This window comes from Schistocerca gregaria, chromosome 5, assembly GCF_023897955.1.
Source record: "Schistocerca gregaria isolate iqSchGreg1 chromosome 5, iqSchGreg1.2, whole genome shotgun sequence".
NCBI lineage: Eukaryota > Metazoa > Arthropoda > Insecta > Orthoptera > Acrididae > Schistocerca > Schistocerca gregaria.
The window spans coordinates 459,395,039-459,409,280 of record NC_064924.1 but is presented as its reverse complement, the minus strand read 5'-3'; the positions used below and the strand labels follow the sequence as shown (position 1 = coordinate 459,409,280).

Here is a 14,242-nt window from a genome sequence, read left to right as displayed (position 1 = left end):
ATCCAGATTCATTCAGTTTCACTCTCTCCTTCTTCCAAACTGATTTCCTTGGGTGTTTTACAATCTTTATCACCTCTCTCTCTATAATCTTTCATGGTATCTCCTTGTGGCTACCAGTACTTCAGTCCTATCAAAATGAATGTGGTGGTCTTCTGGCTGCAAACATATTCCGCAAGATCTGTCACTCTCCCCTCTTCTGTAACTGCCCTTGTGCTCTTCTAGTCATTTTTTGACTGTTCTTTTTCTAGTACCCAAATACCACCTCCCCACAACTACATGGAATCCTATAAGTTCTTGCTTTTGCCAGCAGTTAGCAACCATCCTTGGCCGATTTTAGGTGACCTCGTATCCTATGGGTGGGTTTGTATATTACCGCAATGTTCTGCTTTTTCAAGACTTTTCTGATACCGTCAGTAATACCCTTAATGAAAGGCAGGGAAGCTTTAGATTTCATCAGCGCATGAGCATTGTTATGGTTTCTACGTGGTGGTCTTAACACTCTTTTCACCTCAGCAAATGAATAACTGTTCTTGAGCAATGCACTGGTGAGATGTTTTAATTCTGTATCAAGCAACTCTGGTTCACATATTTTTATTGCTTTATCTGCCTCGCTTTTGTAGTGGGTGGTGATTTGAATCCTGCTCCCTCTATTGGGAGGAGATGTCAAGAAATGTACATGTGGAAGTCTCGGGAAAAAGAGTGTGAAGCTTTTGTGTTCCCTCACATTTTTGTCCCACTGCAGAGTAATCAGTGCTATTCTGAAGTTTTTGAGGATTAACCAACTATGCAGCTCAACCAACGCGCATTGGATTTACAAAAGGATGGAAGAGGCTTTACTATGAGTGCAGATTCAACAGACCACTGAGGATGTGGCAAGCACAGACTGTAAGTTAATGTTTCTCCATATTACTACAAGCAATAAACTGTGTAGTGATGACAGGGATAGAACTGACAGACTATTGCTCGATACTATTACGACACGTATGTTGACAACGTCTGATAGACATAAGAGGAAATCTGATAATTTGCAGCCTAATCACACAATCCACCATTTAGATGCTTACTGCACGGTTATCAATTTATCCAGGTGTTTGTTATCTGACAGCAAGAGATGTGTGCTTGCCAAAGGTGGAAATATTGCCATTAGTCTGCGAGTTGTGTCCACTGAAGAAATAACAGCTAGTGTAGAAGCAGGCATTCTTAGTGTGGGCGCAGTTACAGCTGAAGAAATCCATATAGAAGCTGTAAGGGTATTGTCTTGTGCAAAGCCTCCAAAAAGTAACTATATTGTGGTTGAGGGAAATGCCATAAATCACCTGAATGACGATGATAGTGTTGATATTCTCCTCACTGACAAGGGAAATACAATAGTTGTTCTGAATGTGACTGACTGTGACAGTACGATTAACAGCTTATTAGATCTGCAAACACATAGGGAACTGAGTAAAGATCCCACTGACAAAGTTCTTAGAACTTTTATGCAGTTGACAAAGAAGTCTTCTATCAAACAGAGCAATCAGAAAAGTCTGTTCTATTCAGTTGCACTCCCATAAAGACTTTAAGGACTGCTGGAGGTGCACAGAGATCTTGTTCCTCTAAGGCCTATAGAGAGTGCTATTGGTTCGCCCTCCTATTCCACTGCCATGTTCTTGACAACATTACTATGACCGTATGTGGGCCAGTCAGATTTGTATATCAAGAGTTCAGCACATTTTATCTGTAAATTAAACGATATAGTGGTACAGCTGGAGGACATGTTGGTTAGTTTTGATGTTGAATCACTATTCACTATGGTTCCACTCAATGAAGTGTTGCAACGGCTGAATTGGATTTTACTTCTCAATGCTGCAGAACTGTTTAAATAGTTCCTCAAAACCATATATTTCAAATGGAACGATGAATGCTCTCCACTCTTTGTAAAAGCGCATTGCTATGGGGAGCCCCTAAAGCCCATTTAAGTGAACTCTTTTATAGAAAAAGAGCATTCTTTGGAAACTGTGAAAAATAAACCGAATATTTGGTTCTGGTACATGAATTATATGTTTGTTTTGTTGCAGCATGGCAGGGAGCAGGTGGATCATTTTGACAAACATCTCAACGGGATCAATTCGAAGATTCGGTCTACCATGGAGGAGAAGGAAGACGAAAGACTGAATTTTCTTGAGGCACTAGTTTTCAAGGAAGAAGATGGGAAGGTTGGGCCACACAGTTTACCAAAAACCCACTAGACAGTCTGTTACCTCCATCAGGATTTAGACCACCACTCACACCAAAAGCGGAACATCATAAAAACGTTGGCGGATAGAGCTAGAAAAATCGGTGAACCAGAGCTGCTTGACGCAGAATTAAAGCATCACATCAATGCACTGCTCACGAATGGTTATTCATTCACTGAGGTGAAAAGAGCATAAGACCACCACATAGAAATCATAGCAATTCTCAAGTGCTGGTGAAATCTAAAGTTCTCCTGTCTTTCATTAAGGACTTTACTGCCAGCAGGTGAAAAATCTTGAAAAAGCAGAACATCGGGGTAATATACAAACCCACCCACAGGATACAACACCACCTAAAATCCAACAAGGATGCTTGTCAACCGTTGGAAAAAGCAAGAATTTATAGGATTCCATGTAACTGTGGGGAGATGTACACAGGTACTACAACACTGACCACTGTCTCTGGCAGCTAATTTGTTTAGTAGTCTTTCTGTTGTGTCTGTCTGCGACTCAACATCTCTGCTACGTGGTGAGTAGCACTCTATCATTTTGTGATATTGTTAACCCATGAAGTTTCATTTGTTTTCCTACTTGCCTTCTCGGAGCTTCACTTTTTCTGTCAGACACTGTAGACTGTTTGAAAAAGGTGCTGCCAAAGGTCACATAAAATCTACTTCCATTTCATTAAGCAACATAAGACAACTGCTGCTTGTTACTGCAGGAACTGAAAACACCATAAGCAGCAATAAACGTCAGCATTATTTACTAACTAATAAATACACACACAAAAAGTGAGAACTTTTATAATGATAACAGCAAATTAAAATTAATACAAGCATGCTGCAATATTGCTGACATAATACCTAATTAAAAACCTTTTTAAAAAAAAAATTACCTAATAACATCTGACATGTTTACTTGTAGCACTTTTGCTCTGTCTGACCCTGATCCAGCATATGATTTGTAATTTGGATCAGGAAAATAAAGATCTCCCCTCTTTGTAAAAGCACGTTGACAGTTATGTGGTACATTTTCCTGGCGACTCATAAGTCGGTGTGCTTCATCACTAGTTGGAATCAACAGGACAGATTCAGCTCTGTGCTTATCTATTACACAATTTGCAATAATAGGATTGGAAATTATAAGAGCACCTAGTAAGCTTGTGTAGCCAGGTGCTACAACTCCATTACGCTGGACATTGTGAACCTGCAAAAAAATAAAAATAAAATTTGTTTTCATTTTATTGCAGAAGAAGAGGGAAAGGGGTGAAAGACTTCAGAATTTCTATTATGGAGTGCTGGTGGTAATTACCCATTCGCACCACTACTACTTAAAGTAAAATTCACTTTGTATCATAGCTCTAGCATTACTTAATTGGACAGATAACAAATCAACTCACCAAGTGGCAGCAGAACACACACATAAAAGACTGTTGTGACTGGCAAGCTTTCAGAGCCAGTGGCTCCTTCTTCAGGCAGAAGGGTTGAAGGGAAAGGAAGAAGAGTGAAAGAAAAGGACTGTAGAAGTCTAGGAAATGAGATAGATTTTAAGAAAGTCACCCAGAACAATAGGTCAGGGGAGACCTACAGTACAGGATGAGAAGGAAAGACTGATTGTTGGGGTCTGCATCAGATGAGATTTGAAAACCTGAGAGCTTAAAGGTGGAAAACAGAATAATATGCAAGAAAGAAATTACCACCCAAACATCGCGCTTCCCCAAAATCTACCCCTTTTCTAGACTTCTCCAGTCCTTGTCCTTCTCCCTTCTTCCTTCGCCTTCAACCCTTCTGCCTGAAGAAGGAGCCGCTGGCCCCAAAAGCTTGCCAATCACAAGAGTCTTATATGTGTGTTTGTGTGTTCTGCCGCTGCTTGGTGAGTAGACTTATTATCTATACAACTCAATAATTTTATCAACAACTGATTGTTTTCATTTTTATAATAGCTCTAGCGTTAGTTATTCATACCCCCCCCCCCCAACCCCAAATCAAATTTTGGCAGCATTCCCTCGTACTGATTTACCATGCTCTACCATATTTTCCTGCAAACTTATTTATTCTTAGTTCTCTGCATCAAAAACCATACAAACTACTCAACAATGTGTGCAATCATGTCAGAAAATGAGGAAATCAGATTAAGATATGAGTCCTGAAGAGGGACAGCAGCCTTTTCAGTAGCTTCAGAGGCAACCATGTATATAATTGACTGATATGCCCTTGTAGTATTAATCAAGGTAGCCATGCTATGTCAGTTCTGTAGATGGCTGAAAGCAAGGGGAAACTATAGCTGTTATATTATTTTGATAATGTGAATCCCTACTTTATGGTTTAATGATGAGGGCATCCTATTGGGTACAATATTCCAGAACGGGTCCACATTCAGATCTTTGGGAGGGGAGGACTACAAAAGAGGATGCTAACATTAATTAAAACAAATCTGGTATTCTATGCATCAGAGCATGAAATGTTGGATCTTTTTAATCTTATAGGTAGGTTAGCAGACTTGTAAAGAGAAATGGATAGCTGTAGTTTCAGCTCTCTGAGACTGCAGATGTGAGTGCAAGTTGCGCTTGTGTGTGTGTGTGTGTGTGTGTGTGTGTGTGTGTGTGTGTGTGTGTGTGTGTGTGTGTCTACTGCTGACAAAGGCCTTTAATGGCCGAAAGCAATGTTTGTGTGAATCTTTTTATTGTGCCTATCGCGGCTCAGCATCTCCGCTATATGGTGAGTAGTAACTTCCCTTCTCTCGTATTTTTACATTCCATCATGGATAGGTTCTAGTTAGATACAGTTGGAAATAGCAAAGTAGGAAGGAAGCACAGAATTTTGTATCAGGTGAGTACAAGGTTATCAATGCAAAATCAAATAAGGTAATGCAGGAGTAAGTCTAATAATAAATATGAAAAAAAAGGAATGACGATGAATCAACATAGTGACTGACATTAAACAAACTGTTTAGCTCATTTAGGTAGCTGAGAAATTAATTGTGATGAGAACTGTCATGCAATAATGGGAAAAGAAAGTTAAGGAAAAATAAAAGGAGAACATAGATTTGGAAAAGGGGAAGCAACCTGTACAAATCTGCACACACCATAATATAATCATTGTGAATGCAAAGTTTAAGAGTTACAAAAGATTTTTATACATGTAAAAGACCTGGAGTCACTGGAAGGTTTAAATAGATTATATAATAATGAAATCAAACAATGGAAAATCCAGTATGGAATGTAACAATACCAGAGAAGGAAAGTAGCTACTCATCATATAGTGGATATGCGTGCTCAGCAACAGGGTGGTCCACTTGTTTCTTGGCCACAGTTTGTCGGTGGCCATTCATACGAACAGACAGCTTGTTGGTTGTCATGCCTACATAGAATGCAGCACAGTGGTTGCAGCTTAGCTTGTAAATCACATGACTGGTTTCACAGGTAGCCCTGCCTTTGATTGTATAGGTGATGTTAGTGACTGGACTGGAGTAGGTTGTGGTAGGAGGGTATATGGGAGAGGTCTTGCATCTAGGTCTATCGCAGAGGTATGAGCCATGAGGTAAGGGATTGGGCGCAGGGGTTGTGTAAGGATGAACAAGTATATTGTGCAGGTTTAGTGGACGGCGGAATACCACGGTACGAGGGCTGGGAAGGACAGTGGGAAGGAAATTTCTCATTTCAGGGCACGATGATAGGCAATCGAAACCCTGGCGGAGAATGTAATTCAGTTGCTCCAGCCCCAGATGGTACTGAGTTACGACGGGAATGCTCCTTTGTGGCTGGACTGTGGGAGGTGGTGGGAGACTGGAAAGATAAGGTACGCAGAATCCTAAACCCCTCACCTTGGTTCAGATTCATTGATGACTTCTTTGGTATCTGGACTGAAGGCGAGGACACCTTATTCGCATTCCTCCAGAACTTCAACAACTTCTCCCTCATTTGCTTCATCTGGTCCTACTTAACCCAACAAGCCATGTTCCTTGATGTTGACCCCCACCTCAGAGATGGCTACATCAGTACCTCCGTCCATATCATACCTAATAACCACCAGCAATACCTCCACTTCGACAGCTGCCATCCATTCCATACCAAGAAGTCCCTTCTGTACAGCCTAGCCAACTTGGTCGTCGCATCTGCAGTGATGAGCAGTTCCTCTCAAAATACACCAAGGGCCTCACTGAAGCCTTCACTGACTGTAATTATCCTCCCATCATTGGAAAAAAAAAATAAAAATAAAAATAAATCTCTTACGCAACTTTCCTTCTCTGGTGTTGTTATATAATAGTGAGACAGAGATATGGAATCAAGGTTTTAAACTACATACAATTTCCAGGAGATTATATGGACTCTGACCATATTTTATTGAATATGGCGTGCCGACAAAAGTTGAAGAATTTAGGAAAATGTAGGAATTTAAGAAGGTGGTACAATTCAACTACCAGAGAATGCTGGGAGTTTCAAAGGCAGCACAAGGCAATAACTAACTGAAATGTGTAAAAGGTAGCTTTCAGATACAAAGTAGTTAAGGCAGCATACGAAGAAATACACAAAAATACAATGTCCAGTATAAATCCTTGGATAACACGTGAGAGGTGAAATTTGACTGCTGAAAAGAGAACGTTAAAAAACACAGCAAATAAAACAGGCAAAAAGTAATACAGAAACTTAAAAAATAAGACTGACAAGAAGGAAAATCTGGCAAAGAATGAATAGTTAGCTGTAGAAATTGCAGAAGCAAGTCTGCATATGGGAAAGATAGACGCCACTTACAGGAAAACTAAAGAAGCCTTTGGAGGGAAGAGAAGCAGCTCTATGAACATCAAGAGCTCAGTCAGTACGCCAGTGCTAAGCAAAGAACAGAAAGGTGGAAAGAACATACAGGTGTCCATAAAGGGAAGAAACTTGATGACAATAATGTAGAAAGAGGCAGTGTAGTGGATCATATTATTTTTTCTCTTGTTCTTTTCTTTTTTATACATATAAGATATTTTGTGGCAAAGGTAATATTTTCAAAGATAGAGATACACTCTTCAATTGATTAATTTCTGTACCTTCACCTGTTTGTCTCTGTAAGTGGTAGTGTGTTGATGTATGACAAGTTCCACTGAGTAAGTACTGATAAAAAAATGTGTATTCTAATGGTACATTAAAAAAGTGTTATAAAACTTATTAAGGAGGTAAAGTTTATACATGGATATTTATACAAACAACCACATCTGTTCATCATTTGACCTGTGCTGAGAATCTCCATCAAGAGGACTGAAACATACAAGAGAAATTTGTGAGCAGATGAGAGGTGATTAGGTTGGGTTCTGGAGAAATACAAGAATATGCAAAGCAATACTGACCCTACAATTTATCTTCCAAGAGAGGTTGAAGAAACGCAAACGCACATTCGCAGTTTTCAATAATTTAGAGAAAGCTACTGACAATCGTGGTGTTTTCACATCACTCCAGAAGAGGTTTTCCACACTGTGACAGTTATTGATCAGGAAAAAAGTTACGGCAAACTAATTACTGTCTTAAGCGTATGCCAACAGGTAATTAGACCGACAGAGGAATTGGTCAAGACCAAAACTGAGATAAATGCTAAAATGGGAAGTTAAATGGTGATCTGAGAGCTGAAAAAAAATCATGTAAAACATTTAATCATCGATTTGAATACCAACAAAAATAACAAATTTCTGAAATTATAATAAATTGTATACAAAAAAAAATCTACCCACCAAGTGTCGGCAGGAAAAAAGTACATATCACAGTTATGGAAATCTGCAAGCTTTTGGAGCCTGTAGCTCCTTCATTTGGCAGCAGGATTGAAGGGAAAGGAAGAGAGATGAAAGGAAAGAATTGGAAAGGTTTAGGAATTGGGAGAGTTACAGACCAGTTGCCCAGAACCCCAGGCCATGAGAGACTTGACAGATGGGATGAGAAGGAAAGACTGTCACGGATTGCACTGGGAGAGATTTGAAAACCTGAGATCTTAAAGGTGGAAGATAGGGTAATAAGAAAGACAGAGATTACCCACAATATATTGTTACAATGAAAACAATCAGTTTTTGACAAAATAATTTAATTGGATAGATGACGAAGAAATTGAAGAAATGTATGATGAGATAAAAGAAATTATTCAGGTAGTGAAGGGAGACGAAAATTTAATAGTCATGGGAGACTGGAATTCGTCAGTAGGAAGAGGGAGAGAAGGAAACATAGTAGGTGATTATGGATTGGGACTAAGAAATGAAAGAGGAAGCCGTCTGGTAGAATTTTGCACAGAGCATAACTTAATCATAGCTAACACTTGGTTCAAGAATCATAAAAGAAGATTGTATACATGGAAGAATCCTGGAGATACTAAAAGATATCACACAGATTATATAATGGTAAGACAGAGATTTAGGAACCAGGTTTTAAATTGTAAGACATTTCCAGGGGCAGATGTGGACTCTGACCACAATCTCTTGGTTATGACCTGTAGATTAAAACTGAAGAAACTGCAAAAAGGTGGGAATTTAAGGACATGGGATCTGGATAAGCTGAAAGAACCAAAGGTTATACAGAGTTTCAAGGAGAGCATAAGGGAACAATTGACAGGAATGGGGGAAAGAAACACAGTAGAAGAAGAATGGGTAGCTCTGAGGGAGAAATAGTGAAGGCAGCAGAGGATAAAGTAGGTAAAAAGACGAGGGCTGCTAGAAATCCTTGGGTAACAGAAGAAATATTGAATTTAATTGATGAAAGGAGAAAATATAAAAATGCAGTAAATGAAGCAGGCAAAAAGGAATACAAACGTCTCAAAAATGAGATCGACAGGAAGTGCAAAATGGATAAGCAGGGATGGCTAGCGGACAAATGTAAGGATGTAGAAGCTTATCTCACTAGGGGTAAGATAGATACTGCCTACAGGAAAATTAAAGAGACCTTTGGAGAGAAGAGAACCACGTGTATGAATATCAAGAGCTCAGATGGCAACCCAGTTCTAAGCAAAGAAGGGAAGGCAGAAAGGTGGAAGGAGTATATAGAAGGTTTATACAAGGGCGATGTACTTGAGGACAATATTATGGAAATGGAAGAGGATGTAGATGAAGACGAAATGGGAGATAAGATACTGCGTAAAGAGTTTGACAGAGCACTGAAAGACCTGAGTCAAAACAGGGCCCCCGGAGTAGACAACATTCCATTAGAACTACTGACGGCCTTGGGAGAGCCAGTCATAACAAAACTCTACCAGCTGGTGAGCAAGATGTACGAGGCAGGCGAAATACCCTCAGACTTCAAGAAGAATATAATAATTCCAATCCCAAAGAAAGCAGGTGCTGACAGATGTGAAAATTACCGAACTATCAGTTTAATAAGTCACAGCTGCAAAATATTAACGCGAATTCTTTACAGACAAATGGAAAAACTGGTAGATGCGGACCTCGGGGAGGATCAGTTTGGATTCCGCAGAAATGTTGGAACACGTGAGGCAATACTGACCTTACGACTTATTTTAGAAGAAAGATTAAGAAAAGGCAAACCTACGTTTCTAGCATTTGTAGACTTGGAGAAAGCTTTTGACAATGTTGACTGGAATAGTCTCTTTCAAATTTTGAAGGTGGCAGGGGTAAAGTACAGGGAGCGAAAGGCTATTTACAATTTGTACAGAAACCAGATGGCAGTCCTAAGAGTCGAGGGGTATGAAAGGGAAGCAGTGGTTGGGAAAGGAGTGAGACAGGGTTGTAGCCTCTCCGTGATGTTATTCAATCTGTATATTGAGCAAGCAGTAAAGGAAAAAAAAGAAAAATTCGGAGTAAGTATTAAAATTTATGGAGAAGAAGTAAAAAACTTTGAGGTTCGCCAATGACATTGTAATTTTGTCAGAGACACCAAAGGACTTGAAAGAGCAGTTGAACAGAATGGACAGTGTCTTGAAAGGAGGATATAAGATGAACATCAACAAAAGCAAAACGAGGATAATGGAATGTAGTCAAATTAAATCGGGCAATGCTGAGGGAATTGGATTAGGAAATGAGACACTTAAAGTAGTAAAGGAGTTTTGCTATTTGGGGAGCAAAATAACTGATGATGGTCGAAGTAGAGAGGATATAAAATGTAGACTGGCAATGGCAAGGAAAGCGTTTCTGAAGAAGAGAAATATGTTAACATCGAATATAGATTTATGTATCAGGAAGTTGTTTCTTAAAGTATTTGTTTGGAGTGTAGCCATGTATGGAAGTGAAACATGGACGATAAATAGTTTGGACAAGAAGAGAATAGAAGCTTTCGAAATGTGGTGCTACAGAAGAATGCTGAAGATTAGATGGGTAGATCACATAACTAATGAGGAAGTATTGAATAGGATTGGGGAGAAGAGAAGTTTGTGGCACAACTTGACCAGAAGAAGGGATCGGTTGGTAGGACATATTCTGAGGCATCAAGGGATCACCAATTTAGTATTGGAGTGCAGCGTGGAGGATAAAAATCGTAGAGGGAGACCAAGAGATGAATACACTAAGCAGATTCAGAAGGATGTAGGTTGCAGTAGGTACTGGGAGATGAAGATGCTTGCACAGGATAGAGTAGCATGGAGAGCTGCATCATACCAGTCTCAGGACTGAAGACAACAACAACAACAACAACAACAAGATAAAAAATCTACTCACCAAGCAGCGGGAGGACACTCGCATAAAAGAAGGTTGTAATTAGGCAAGCTTTCGGAGCCAGTGGCACCTTTTTCAGGCAGAAGGGTTGAAGGGGAAGGAAGGGGGGTGATGAAAAGGACTGGAGAGATCTAGGAAAAGGGGTAGAGAAGAGAAGGCATTAATTGTTTCTTGCTGCTAACATACTTCACATATGACGAGAATCTCTTTGGATTTTCTGCCACGTTTCGAGACAACATTTCGTTGTGGAAGCTGTTATAGGCATCTCGCATTGAAATTCGAGCTAAATTTTGAGCTTCTGTAAAAGATCACCAACCTTGGGAATTTTGCATCTGTTTAAATTTGACATGTTTGTTTTGTTGTTTCTGCAACAGTGTTCTAACCCGTTTGTACCAAGGAGGGTCAGCTCAGTTGTTTGTTAATTTATTTGGTATAAATTCCTCAATTGCTGCCGATACTATTTCTTTGAATTTAAGCCACATCTGATCTACACTTGGAATAAGTAGAAATTGTCTCTCAGGAAGGCGACAAGCGAATTTTTATCTGCTTTTTTGAATAGGTATATTTTTTGCTTATTTTTCGGGGATTTGGGGAGGACAATATTCAGTCTCGCTATGACAACCCTGTGTTCACTAATCCCTGAATCAGTTTTGATGCTCGTTATTAACTCAGGATTATTTGTTGCTAAGAGACCAAGTGTGTTTTCACAACCGTTTACTATTTGCGTGGGCTCATGAACTAACTACTAGAAATAATTTTCAGAGAATGCGTTTAGCACAATTTCGAATGATATTTTATGCATACCTCCGGAATTGAACACGTCTTTCTGCCAACATATCGAGGGTAAATTAAAGTCACCACCAACTATTATTGTACAAGTCAGGTACGTGTTTGAAATCAAACTCAACTTTTCTTTGAACCATTCGGCAACTGTATCATCTGAATTAGGAGGTCGGTAAAAGGATCCAATTATTATTTTATACCAGTTTCCAACAATGACCTCTTCCCATACTAACTCAAAGGAAGTATCTATTTCAATTTCGTGACAAGTTAAATTACTTCTGACAGCAACAAACATGCCACTGCCAATCGTGTTTAGCCTATCATTTCGAAACACCATTAGGTTCTTCGCAAAAATTTGAGCTGAGCTTATATCCGACTGTACCCAGCTTTAAGTGCCTATAACAATTTGAGCATCAGCGCTTCCTATTAGTACTTTCTCGACACAGTTACGAAAATTTACAACTGTTATACCAATGGTTCCTGTATCTACGTTCTTCCTGTGTTCAGCCTGCTCCCTTAGTGCTTTCTGACTGAAGCCCTTCTTCTGTTTTCCTGAGACACTCTAACATAAGAATCCGCCCAGTCTACTCCACACAGCCCCTGCTACCTTTGTAGCCACTTCCTGCATACAGTGGACACCTGACCTAATGTTTAAGCAGTAATCTCCGTCTTGCATATTACCCTGTCTTCCACCTTTAAGCTCTATGGTTTTCAAGTCTCATCGGGTGCAGTCCCCAACAATCAGTCTTTCCTTCTCATCCTGTGTGATAAGTCCCCACCCCCTCCCCAACCTGTGGTTCTGAGTGACTTTCCCAAAATCTACCCCTTTTCCTAGACCTCTCCAGTCCTTTTCCTTCACCCCTCTTCCTTTATCTTCAACCCTTCTGCCTGAAGAAGGAGTCACTGGCTCCAGAAGCTTGCCTGATTGCAACCTCCTTTTATGTGTGTGTGTTCTGCCACCACTTGACGAGTAGATTTTTTTTCTGTACTATTAAATTAGTTCGCAAAACACTATGCAAGAGTTAATAAGAGGGGAAAGCTAAGTGCATTATACATGGTGAGATTACACAGGTGAGGTGGAAGTGGGGAAAATAGCCAGGTCAGAAAATAAAAAAACAGTAAAAACTAAAAAGGGAGCAAAGAAAAGGAATAGTGTCTGAAAAGAAATGCTGAGACCGAAGAAGTTAACATAAGCGTAGGTCAGGTGGGTGGTGAGAACTAAAGATATGCTGTAAAGCCAGTTGCCACCTGCAGGGTTCTGAGAAACTGATGTCAGGGAGGGGAGTGAGGGGAATCTACATAGCACATGTGGTGAAACAGGCAGAGAGGTCATGACTGTCATGTTGTAGAGCATGCTCAGCAACAGGATATTGTGTTTTGCCAGTATATACCCTTTGCCTATGCCCACTCATCCTAAATTGATAACTTGGCAGTAGTGACACCAATGCAGAAGGCCAGACACAGCTTATGTAACAGAAGGCACATGACATGTATCATTTCACCTGTGATTGTTCTACAACTTGACAGTTGTGACCTTAGTGCCTGTTTCTCCACCCAACAACAGTTTCTCAGAACTCCACAGGTGGGAAATGGCGTAACACCATGTCCTTGGTTCTCGCCACCCACCTGGCCTACATTACGTTTACTTCTTCAGTCTCAACTTGCTCCCTTTTGGTTTTCTATACCTTTTATTTTTTCTATTGTGTTACCCCCCCCCCCCCCCCCTGTGTCAACCACGTACAATGCACATAGTTTTCTGCTCTTATTATTTCTTGCACAGTGTTTTGTCAGTAATCTCTGTCTTGCTTATAAACTTATCTTCAACCTTTAAGCTCTTAGGTTTTCAAATCTTATCTGGTCCAGTGCCCAACAGTCTGTCCTCCTTCCTTCTCATTCCATTTGGTAGCTCTCCACTGATCCTGGGTACCTGGCAAATTTTCCGTAACTCTGTCCATTTCCTAAAACTCGCCAGCCATTTTCCTTCATTGCTCTTTCTTCCCCTTCAACACTTCAGCCAGAAGAAAGAGCCACTGGCTCTGAAAACTTGCACATTTCCATAACTTTTGTAAGTGTTTTCTCCTGCCTGGGCTTGGTGAGTAGATTGTTTATCTATAAAATTAGATTTTAATATCAAATCAGACAACATTAAGGTTGACTGGAAACTGTACTTCAAAGACTCAGGATGCTGAACTAATAGTACTTGCTAATACAACCAATGAGTTAAATGTAACTATAGAGGCCCAGGTTGTAAAAACTGAGAAAGCTACTGCTGAAACAAATACCATGTTAGATATGATGAACACCAAGATAGGTCAACACATTACTGACACACATCAAGAAAAAATTAGAAATAAATACACAACTATGAGAATTAGAAGCCACGCTCTTAAATATAATGCGGGAGTTAAGTACTGATGTACTTAAACAGTCTCATATACCGTAGTTTTAAAGGAAATGAATAAATATTTCTTCGAATTAAATACAGATTCCAAACAAATTTCAGACACTTGTATCAGATTTTACAACAAGTTACAAATTCAGACAAATTAGAAACTTGTACATCTCTTATTATCATCATAGTGCAAATATTTCCTACTATTGGATTCAATATTATATCTGTTAGAGAG

At 39.7% G+C, this 14,242-nt stretch overlaps 1 protein-coding gene across 7 annotated transcripts in view; it reads right to left on the bottom strand.

Moving 5' to 3' along the window:
• The window catches only part of LOC126273101 (structural maintenance of chromosomes protein 6), a 262,264-nt gene that overhangs the window by 90,252 nt on the left and 157,770 nt on the right, over positions 1–14,242 (bottom strand). For all 7 annotated transcript variants that reach the window (XM_049976533.1, XM_049976532.1, XM_049976526.1 and 4 more), the window contains one exon: positions 3,109–3,419. In XM_049976533.1, the coding sequence (XP_049832490.1) occupies positions 3,109–3,419 (311 nt within the window). The remainder of the gene's footprint in view (positions 1–3,108; positions 3,420–14,242) is intronic.